The sequence below is a fragment of the Ornithorhynchus anatinus genome, unplaced genomic scaffold (assembly GCF_004115215.2).
Source record: "Ornithorhynchus anatinus isolate Pmale09 unplaced genomic scaffold, mOrnAna1.pri.v4 scaffold_264_arrow_ctg1, whole genome shotgun sequence".
In the NCBI taxonomy this organism is placed as follows: domain Eukaryota; kingdom Metazoa; phylum Chordata; class Mammalia; order Monotremata; family Ornithorhynchidae; genus Ornithorhynchus; species Ornithorhynchus anatinus.
In genome coordinates this window covers 2423791-2434753 of record NW_024396743.1, presented here as the reverse complement: position 1 = coordinate 2434753, position 10963 = coordinate 2423791, and the positions used below count along the sequence as shown (strand labels likewise).

Sequence of the window (10963 nt, the reverse complement as noted above, 5' to 3'; positions counted from 1 at the left end):
CATCGCAAAGCAATGTAAGTGTTATCTCTGAGTGGCCTGGCCCTTGGGTAGGCTTTCCCCATCCCGTCTTTCCACAGACCTCGGCGGTGGGGTCAGAGACCGGCAGCCCGGTCGTATGGGTCCGACGTGGGGACGGCCAAAGAGTTTGAGGCTTGGCGGTCCCCTCCCGGAACCGGTCGACCAGTTCGGGGCTCTGTGGACCCCCGGGAGCATGGATCGTGTTGTCAACTTTTAGGTATCTTGTGGTCCCCGTGGCGTTTGAACGGGAGTTTCCCAGCGAACCAGCTGCTGGGCAGGGGGCAGAAGACAGGGCGCTGAGGTCAAATCCACCCGTGCCCAGTCTTACCCTTTCTCCAGCAGGGCGCTCGATAAAGAGACTAGACAGGGGAAGGGGTGGCCGGGGGGTGGGAAGGGGCGGTGGAGGCCCCCGCCCCGCCTTCAGCAGTGTCTCAGGTTAAAGAAGCCGACGCTGGTGGGCGATTCCTTGACGGTGACGGTGATGAGGTTGGCGGTCACGTCCGTGACGAAGACGTGCTCGATCAGGCTGCGGGGAGGTTTCCAGTCCTGGCTGGTCTGGACGGAGACGGACAGGTTTGGGCCGGGGCCGGGGCCGGGGAAGGAGGCGGAGTCCCGGTCCGAGTCCGAGGCGCTGCTCTCCGAGCCAGTGCTCGGCTCAGACGGGGCCGCCGGCTTCCGGCCCTCGGCGCCCTCGTCCCTCTTGCCCCCAGGTGGGGCGGGACCCGCGCCCCGCGGCTTCTCGCCCTTGCCGGCATCTGGGAGCGCCCCGGTCCCGCCCTTGCCAGCCGAGGGGCCGGTGGTGTTGGCCGCCCGGGCACCGGCTGGCCGGGGGAGGTCCCCGCCGCCCCCCGGGCCGTTCTTGACGCTCTGCAAGTTCAAGGCCTGCAGGTTCAGCTCCTGGTTGGAAGCCGGGGGCTGGGGGCCGGGGGATCCGGGCGGGACCTTGCCCCCGTTGGACAGGCCCGCGGCCCCAGCCCCGCTGGCGGGCCCCCTGGCGGGCTTGGTGCCCCCCGGGCTCGGCTCGCCTCTCTGGCCTCTGGCTTTCAGGTCCAGCCCCTTGCCCGCCGCAGCCTGGGCCTTGAGGGCCAGCCTGCTGGCCGCCTCCATCTGGCTCTGAGACATCCGGTTCATGTAGTGCACGATGGAGCTCTGCCAGCTGATGCCCCCCCGGCTGGGGCTCCCGGCCACACCCTTCATCAGGTTGGCCAGGTTCTCTGTGGTGGTGCCGCCGGGCCCACCGGGGCCCTCCTTGGTGTGGGCCTTGAGGGCCACCAGTCCGGCCACGGCGGGGGTGGTGAGAGGGGGAGGGAGCTTGCCCGCCATCTTGCCCCCAGCCCCCAGCTCCTTGCGCCCCGTTTTCAGGACCTTTGCCAGGCTCACGGGCCTCCGGGCCACCTTCTGCTCCGGGGGCAGGGGCTTCCGGCCCCGCTTCTGACGCAAGGCATCCTTTGACTCCGGCTTGGCCACCAGGATCTGCGCCTTCTTCTGGGGCACCGGGTGGGTCTCCCGGCCCCGGGGGCTCCTCTTGGCCTCTAAGTCGCTGTCATCCTCTTCGTCGGAGGAGGAGGAAGAGGAGGACGTGGAGGACGACGAGGAGCTGCTGGATTTGGATTTGGATTCTTCCGGCTCCTACGGCGGAAAGCGGGATGGAGGGACTGGTTTAGTTTTCGGCAGCATCCCAAGGTTTCGGGGGTTCTTTCCATCAATAAATCAATCAATCAAGGGTATTTATTGAGCACTCACTGTGTGCAGAGCACTGGAATGAGCGCTTGGGAGAGGGTAATACGCAAGAGTTGGTAGACACGTTCCCTGCCCGTAAGGAGCTCAAGGGCTCTCTCCACCAGTCCAGGAATTCCCTCCATTGTTGTTTTTTTAAATGTTGTTTGTTAAGCGCTTAATGTGTACCAGACACTGTACTAAGCGTTGGAGTGGATACAAGCTAATCGGGTTGGACACAGTCCATGCCCACATGGGACTCAAAGTCTTAATCTCCATTTTACAGATAAGGTCACGTGAGTTACAGAGAGATGAACTGACTTGCCCATCTTCACACAGGAGGTAAGTGGTGAAGCTGGGATCGGAACCCAGGTCCTTCTGACTCCCAGGCCTGTGCTCTATCTACTAGGTCCAGGCTACTTCACCAGCCTTTTCTATGGCTCCCCAGGCCCTCTCGGAATCTTCCAAATCCAGTTCTCACCATTCTCACTGGGCCGTCCCAGTGCCCTACCCAGCCCACAAATTGGTTCACCTGTCCCTTGCCTCAATGTCCCACTGGGATGCCTGTGACCAGTGGACCCTGAATCACAAGAAGCCTACAATTCTGTTCCTCTACCCACAGCATCCTATTGATTTTTCTCTGCTCTTGGGAGAGTCGGCATTTAAATCCCGGCTTCTGTCTCTGACCTGTGGTGTGATCTTGGGCGAGTCACTTCACTTCTCTGGGCCTCAGTGCCCTTAGCCGTAAAATGGGGACTCAATTCCTGTTCCCCCTCCTACTCTGACCGTGAACCTTGTACCTCCCCCGGCATTTAGTACAGTGCTTGGCCTAGAAGTCTTTAACAAATGCCATAATTATTATTAGAAAAGTTAATGGGGGGATGGAGAGGTCACGTGAAACAAGTCGGGGCAGGGAGATGAGTGTTTATTTGTGGGCAGGGAGTATGTCTAGGGCTTTCCCAGACGCTTAATGCGGTGCACAATGCTTAATAAGTGCTTGATAAATACCCTTATTGCTTTTATTACTTGGGGGACAGGTGGGGGGGTGGAGGGGGGGTAAAAGGGCAGGTAGAGGATATTTTACAGGCTGCAAGCGCCCCCCTCTGGTAGTTCACTGTAGTCCCAGCAGAAAGCAGGACAACTGTCCCACCACCCGCCACTCTACCATAAACCCTATGTTTTCCCCCCCGTCACGCGTGTTTTCACTCCATGCGTCATTAGGGAACGGGAGAAGCACGTCCCACCACCCGATCCCGTTTAGGGTCCTGCATGCCAAGCGTCGGTTTTCCAGGGGGCGGGAGGAGACATACCTTGATATTGGAACGCCGGCCGCAGCCTGCCAGCACCACGTGCTTCCTCGGTCTTCCCCGGGGTCGCTTACCCCTCTTGCGGCTCTGCGCCTCCTTCTCGTGCTCCCTAAAAAGATGCGAGGGTCCAAGATGGGGCCGGTCTCCTTAGGAAGTCCCCCAACTCACCACCCAGTGGCCATTCTGCCCCTCTCCTCACATCCCTCTGGTGCAGTCAGCGGAAACTCCCCTAGACTCAATTCCCAACCTCTTTGGGAATGGCCTAGTAGGTACAGCAAGGGTCCGGTAGTCAGAAGGACCTGGGTTCCAATCCCGGTTCCGTTGCTTGTCTGCTGTGTGACCTTGGGCAAGTCACTTCACATTTCCCTGGGCCTCAGTTACCTCATCTGTAAAATGAGGATTCAATCCCTGTTCTCCCTCCTACCTAGACTGTGAGCCCTGTGTGGGACAGAAACTGTGTCTGACCTGATCATCTCGTATCTTCCTCAGTGCTTAGAACAGCTGGACACACAGGAAGCGCTTAATAAATACCACAATAATTATCATTAAATTATTATTAACAACCTCATCAATTGATGTTCCATCCTATTAATATTGATTACTGTGTGTTATTACTGTGTGGCAAAGATAACCAGATCAGATTTATTCAGATATATGTATAAAATAGTACTTGTTAAGCTCTTACTATATGCCGAGCACTGTTCGAATCAATGGGGTAGATACAAGTTAATCAGGTCAGACACAGTCCCCATCCCACATGGGGCTCACTGTCTTAACCCCCGTTTTCCACATGAGGTAACTGGAGCCCAGAGAAGGGAAGTGACTTGCCCGAAGTCACACAGTAGACAAGTGGCAGATCTGGGATTAGAACCAGGTCCTTCTGACTCCCCGATCCAGGCTCTATCCACTAGGCTGCATTGCTTCTCAGGGGTTAAGGAACATTCTTCCCACAACACGCCTGCTCGGATGACCCCGGTCATGGCCTTGGTCTACTCTTCCCAGCCTCCCTTCCAATCTGCCTTCATCGTGTCCCTGAATTTATGCAACTTTGTATTGAATGCAGGAGACTAGCAACGGGTGGCAGGGTTATGTGACGTGTTCTGTTAGAGGTGGCTTTAACAGTAACAGAGGAATTTGCTGTTCCCTTAATGTCTCTATTCCTCTAAATTGCTTCGCTCCTCTAATGCCAACTTTCTCACTGTTCCTCCATCTCGTCTATCTCGCCACCGTCCTCTCGCCCACGTCCTGCCTCTGGCCTGGAATGCCCTCCCTCCCTAAATCTGATTACTCTCCCCCTCTTCAAAGCCTTATTGAAGTCACATCTCCTCCAAGAGGCCTTCCCTTTCTGCATCCTCCTTTCCTCTTCTCCCACTCCCTTCTGCATCGCCCCGACTTGCTCCCTTTATTCACAGCCCCACAGCACTAATGTACATATCCCTAATTCACTTATATATATTAATGTCTGTCTCCCCTTCTAGACTGTACTGTCCCAAGCACTTAGTTCAGCCACTTGTCTGCTGTGTGCCCTTGGGTAAATCACTTCACTTCTCTGGGCTTCAGTTAACTCACCTGTAAAATGGGAATTAACCATTCATTGCTTATTATATGCAGATCTCTGTACTAAGTGCCCGGGAGAGTACAATACAAGGTCTGTGGGCCCCATGAAGGACTGAAGTGCGCCTAACCTGATTAGCTTGTATCTACCCCTAGCACTTAGGACAGTGCCTGGTACATAGTAAGCAATTAACAAATACTTTAAAAAAACCCACAAAACCCCACAACTACACGGCCTTGTAGAAGGAATGCCTTTGTCATGGGGCAGCTCCCTTTTGGGAGGGAGAAATGTATCAATCAGTCAGTGGGATTTATTGAAATCCAGTCCCTGACCTTTTCTCTTTCCAGTTCCCTGGTGAAGACAACAATTTCCTCCCCTAGACCACTCCCACAGTCTCTTTAGACAACTCTGGCTTTTCCTACTCCTACTTCTTTTTTTTAAAGGCACTTGTTAAGTGCTCACTATATGCCAGGCGCTGTACTAAGTGCTGGGGTAGACACAAATGACTAAATTGGACAGAATCTATGTCCCACGTGGGGCTCACCACCTTAAATGGCATTTTATAGATAAGGTAACTGAGGCAGAGAGAAGTTAAGAGACTTGGCCAAGGTCACACAGCAGACAAGTGGCAGAGCCGGTTAGAAGGACCTGGGTTCTAATCCTGGCTCCTCCATGCGTCTGGTGTGTGATCGTGGGCAAGTCACTTCACTTCTCTGCTTAGTACGGGGCTTGGCACAGAGTAAGCCCTTCGCAAATACCAGTTATTATTCCAGGGGAAGATTCCACCCTGAACCCCACTTTCTACCTGCAAATAGAAACTGTTCCTAGCACCACTGAGATAAACAGAAGAGGCAAGGAGGGATTGTACCTCTAGGAGCCAAAATCGTTATTTTTTTTAAAAATGGTTTTTAGTGCTTACTATGTGCCAGGCACTGTAGTAAACCCTGGGGTAGATTCAAGCTAATCAGGTCGGACACAGCCCCTGTCTCCCATAGGACTCAAAGTCTTAATTCCCATTTTACAGAGGAGGAAACTGAAGCACAGAAAAGTTTACGTGACAGGCTATAACCTGAAATAATTTGGGGAATCCAGTTTTCTGTAGGTGGCTTATCTGCGGAGGAACTCGGAGGGCTAAGGGGGATAGGGAGGGTGAAGTAAAAGCCCAAAGGGGTCCCCGCGGCCTGTAATTTATTTCAGGCTCCATTTCCCCAGTTCCTCGAGGGCAGGCATCCTTATTGTCCTCTCCCAAGCACTTTGTACAATGCTCTTCGGACTGAAAGCTCCAGGATGACAGGGATGGTATCTACTACCTCTATTGTCTTCTCCCAAGAGCTTAAAACAGTGCTCTGCAACACAGTAGGCTGTAAACTCCTCGAGGGCAGGAATCCTGTTTACTAACTCTATTGTCCTCTCCCAGGAGTCATTCATTTATTCAATAGTTTTCACTGAGCTCATACCGTGCGCAGAGCCCTGTACTAAGCACTTGGGAGAGTACAACAATCCACAGACACACTCTGGGGGCTGGGGGGAGCCCTCTGCGCAACGCTCGTTAATAATAATAATGTTGGTATTTGTAGAACAGTGCTCGGCACATAGTAAGCGCTTAAAATACCAATATTATTATTCCTATGTGCCGAGCACTGTTCTAAGCGCTGGGGGAGATATGGGGTAATCAGGTCATCCCACATGAGGCTCACAGTTAATCCCCATCTTACAGATGAGGTAACCGAGGCACAGCAAAGTGAAGTGACTTGCCCACAGTCACACAGCTGACAAGTGGCAGAGCCGGGAGTCGAACTCATGACCTCTGACTCCGAAGCTCAGGCTCTTTCCACTGAGCCACTGTTTGCTGTTGTATTGTACTTTCCCAAGCGTTTAGCATGGTGCTCTGCACACAATAAGCTCTTAAGAAATATGACTGTAGGAATGATTGATTGACTGATTGCCAGGCTGGGTAAAACATTCCTTCCTCTCACCTCCCCCAGCTCTCCAACTCAATTTCAACCTCTTAACCGGGGGGGTAAAAAAACCAACAGTACCCCAACCAGGGGTCCAGCCCTTTCCCCCTCCAAAAGTGACCCCACCAAAAAAAAAAAAAAGTGTTAACTTGCTCACTTCTTCTGGAAGGCGAGGAGCAGTCTGGGATCCAGAATATTTTCCTCAGGCTCCCAGCTGTTGTGTCTGGAGAAATAAAGCACAAGGGCAGACTGAAATCCATCCCCGAGGAGGGGAAGAACATGGGAAAACCAAGTGAGCAAGTGAGGGCCAAGCAACTGGCAAGAGGCGGAAGGTCGCACGCGGGGCCGCACCTTCAAACCTCACCATTCTGGGGGGCCGGAACCCACCGAATGGGAAAGTTACAGAGGATACAGCTCCTCCTCACAAAAAGGCAAGTTGGTCCCCATCTTCCTGCCATCCATCAGGCTCCAACTTGGATCTCATGTGTGCGTTTGTGTGTATTCTTCCGTGATCTTGCAGGCTCCAACTTGGATCTTGTGTGTGTTTGTATGTGTATATTCTCACAGCGATCTAGGATGCTCTAACTTGGATCTCGTGTGTGTGTGTGTGTATTGTCTTAGGGATCCAGCAGGCTACAACTTGGTTCTCATGTGTACGTGTGTGTGTGTGTACTCTCAGAGATCCAGCAGGCTCCAGTTTGGACCTCGTGTGTGCATGTGCATTCGCCCAGAGATCCAGCGGGTTCCAACTTGGGCTCTGTGTGTGTGTGTCTTTGTATCCCATTAATCCAGCAGGCTCCAGTTTGGGCCTCATGTGTGTGTGTCTTTATCCCAGTGATACCAGCAGGCTCCAGTTTGGGCCTCATGTGTGTGTGTCTTTATCCCAGTGATACCAGCAGGCTCCAGTTTGGGCCTCGTGTGTGTTTGTGTGCGTCTTCTCCCAGCTATTCCAGCAGGCTCCAATTTGGACTCCGTTTGTGTGTGTTTTCCCAGAGATTCAGGCTTCAATTTGGACCCCGTGTTTGTGTGGGTGTCTGTTGGGAGGATTGGGGTGTGCAGAGATGTCTGTCCGAGGGGTCAGAAATCAAACAAGGGAAAACTCGTGGAGGAGGAGGGAGAAGTTAAATCGGTCGTGAGGAGCAGCTGGCAGGAGTAAACAGAAAGGGGGTCCCCCCCTCCGCGGCTGCCGAATCCCTTCCCTCCTTTTTCCGTTACAAAAAACACCCGCATAAATCAAGCGGGAGCTCAGGTTACAGCAGGGGGAAAAAACGGGGGCTCAGGGACGGAGGCCTGGGATTTTGGGGGGGGAGGAGGAGGAGGGAGGGTCCTCTTCCACCCCCCCCCCCCCCTCCGGCTTCCCTCCAAATTCCCGGAGTGTGCGGGAGGCCATGCATGGGAGGGCATGCACGGGAGGGCATGCATGGGACGGCATGCAACAAATGGAGGGGGAGGAGGAGGAGGGGGTGAGTCGGTGTCCTGGGAATAAACCTCTAGCTCAACGCGGGGCGTCTCCCTGCAAAGACCCAAATCCTCTCCCCGCCTATTTGTAAACAAAAGACACCACCCCGACCCCCAGCACCTCCCTGCAGAGAGCGGGAAGCCCCCTCCCCCCCAAAAAGCAGCAACCCAAACGCAGACGCCCCCTCCCCCCAAACTTCTCAGCCCTCCCCTGCCCTTCCCGCCTGCAGCCCCGACCCCCTGGAGACCCTCCCCTAAGGGGGGGGGGGGTGGGGGGGAGGAGGGGTGTGCATTGTTCTCGCACTCACTTGGAGGACCATCCTCGCCACTTGACCAGGTACTCCAGCTTGCCCTGCAGGGGAGAGAAAAGGGGGGGGGGGTGAAAATCGGGGTGCGGGAGGCGGGGGAGGGGCGGGGGGTGCAGGGGGGGGGGCAGCTCGCACCTTGCGGAGCCTCTTGCTGAGGATGCACTCGGCGGCGAAGACCTGCTCCCCGACGCTGCTCAGCTCCTCCATCCCGCCGCCGAGCGCACACACAAAAAGGGGAGCCCCCGGGGCCGCGCGCCGCGCGCGCCCGCCGCGCGCCCCCGCCCCCTCCCGCCTCCCCGGCGCGCGCCGCCCGACACACAAAGCGCCGCCCCGCTCCGGGCGGGGGCGGGGGCGGGGAGCCGCGCCTGCGCAGAGCGCGCGCGCCGCCGCCTCTGGCCACGCGCCCCCCCCCCCCCCCGGGGCGGGGCCCGGGCTCCGAGCGGGCCAATGGGAGGAGAGCGCGCGGCGCGGGAGCCCCGAGGGGGAGGGGAGGGGAGACGCCCGCCTGAGGCCGCGGCCCACATCGACGCCCCCGCCCCCTCCCCCCCTCCCGCCCCCCCCCCCACCGCCTGCTGAGCAGGCCAAGCTCGGGAGGGCGGCCGGGCAGCCAGTCATTCTACTCATTCATCCTTCCAGTCAGTCAGCATGCTTCCATCCATCCCTCCCTTCGTTCTTGCATCCATGCATCCCTTCGTTCTTCCATCCATGCACCCATTCCTTCATCCTTCCATTCATTCATTCTTCCATCTATTCATTCATTCATTCTTCCATCCGTCCATCCATCCCTTCATTCGTCCATCCATTCATGCCTTCATTCTTCCATCCATGCATCCATTCCTTCATCCTTCCATTCTTCCATTCATTCATTCATTCGTTCTTCCATCCATCCATTCATTCATTCTTCCATCCATGCATCCATTCATTCATCCTTCCATTCATTCATTCTTCCATTCATTCTTCCATTCATCCATTCTTCCATCCATCCATTCATGCATCCTTCCATTCATTCATTCTTCCATCCATCCATACAGCCATTCCTTCTTCCATCCATCCATCTATTCATTCATCCTCTATTCATTCATTAATTCTTCCATCCAACCATCCATCCATTCATCCATTCATTCTTCCATCCATGCATCCATTCATTCATCTTTCTACTCATTCATTCATCTTTCTACTCATTCATTCATTCATTCTTCCATCCATCCATTCACTCATCATTCTTCCATTCATTCATTCGTCCTTCCATTCATTCGCTCATTCTTCCATCCAGTCGTCCTTCAATTCATTCATCCATCCTTCCTTCCATCCATTTATTCATCCTTCCATTCATTCATCTTCCATCCATCCATTATCCTTCCATTCAGTCATCCTTCAATTCATTCATTCATCAATCCACTCATTTATTCTTCCATTCATTAATTCATCCTTCAATTCATTCATTCTTCCATCCATCCACCCATCCATTCATTCATTCTTCCATTCATCCATCCTTCCATTCATTCATTCGTATTTATTGAGCACTGGCTAAGCACTTGGGGAAGTACAATGCAGCAATAGTGACAATCCCCGCCCACAACCAGCTACTGGACTCTCCCCAGTGCTTGGCCCAGTGCTCTGCGCACTGTAAGCGCTCAATAAATATGATTGAATGAATGGACGAATGAATGCATAGACTTCTTCTAATGTGTATATGTATATCTATGATTCTATTTATATTGATGTTATTGATGTCTCTTTACTTGTTCTGATGTCTGTTTCCCCCCCACCCCCCCAGACTCTGAGCCTGTTGTGGGCACGGATTGTCTCTCTTCGTTGATGATTAGTACTTTCCAAGCGCTTAGTACAGTGCTCTGCACACGGTCAGTGCTCAATAAATACCCGTTGTTGGGTAGGGATTGTCTCTATTGCTGTATTGTACTTTACCAGCACTTAGCACAGTGCCCTGCACACAGTAATCGCTCAATAAATATGATTGAATGAAATAATGAATGAAAGGGGAGGGACGGATTCCGCTTTGGATTCTGCGGGGAGGATCCAGGCTCCTCCAGCTCGTAAATGAGGAATCCTATGGTCAGGGAACTCTGCTAATTTTATGGTATTTGATAAGCGCCTGCTATGTGGCAGGCACTGTACTAAGCGCTGGGGTAGATGATAGAGTTTTGTCCCTGTCCTACATGGGACTCACAGTCTTAATCCCCAATTTGCAGGTGAGGGAATTGAGGTCCAGAGAAGTGAAATGACTTGCCCGACGTCACACGACAAGACTAGTGGTGGAGCTGGGATGAAAACCCAGGTCCTTCTGACTCCCAGGCCGAAGCTCTATCCACTAGGCCACGTTGCTTTTCTAAGTCGGTTGTAGTGTACTCTCCCGAGTGCTTAGTACAGTGCTCTGCACATAGTAAGCCCTCAGTTAATACTCTTGATTGATTAATTGAGGAGTGAGGAACGGGGTGGGAGTGGGGCTCCTTGGCCCCAGTAGTGTTCGGGTCAAGGGGGAGGGAGAGCACACCTCCCCCAGGAGGCCTTCCCCCACTAAGCTCTCATTTCCTCTTCTCTCACTCCCTTCTGCATCGCCCCTGCACTTGGATTTGCAGCCTTTATTCACCCACCCTCAGTGGGTGAAATATAAAAATAATAATA

At 53.8% G+C, this 10963-nt stretch overlaps 1 protein-coding gene across 1 annotated transcript; it reads right to left on the bottom strand.

Moving 5' to 3' along the window:
- Positions 1–8577, bottom strand: CBX2 (chromobox 2). The gene is made up of 5 exons (XM_029056715.2): positions 8456–8577; positions 8321–8364; positions 6712–6777; positions 3045–3150; positions 1–1647 (listed from the first exon to the last, which is right to left on the bottom strand). The coding sequence occupies exons 1-5, from the start codon at positions 8525–8527 to the stop codon at positions 439–441; spliced, it is 1497 nt and encodes a 498-aa protein (XP_028912548.1). The 5' UTR covers positions 8528–8577; the 3' UTR covers positions 1–438.
- Between the last annotated feature and the right edge of the window lie 2386 nt (positions 8578–10963).

Excerpts from the sequence above, each read along its gene's own strand:
- CBX2 (XM_029056715.2), bottom strand. The coding sequence starts at position 8,527 with ATGGAGGAGCTGAGCAGCGTCGGGGAGCAGGTCTTCGCCGCCGAGTGC. Across the intron at positions 8,365-8,455 it reads TCAGCAAGAGGCTCCGCAAG|GGCAAGCTGGAGTACCTGGT; the intron begins GTGCGAGCTGCC and ends TCTCCCCTGCAG. Across the intron at positions 1,648-3,044 it reads GCCGGCGTTCCAATATCAAG|GAGCCGGAAGAATCCAAATC; the intron begins GTATGTCTCCTC and ends TTTCCGCCGTAG.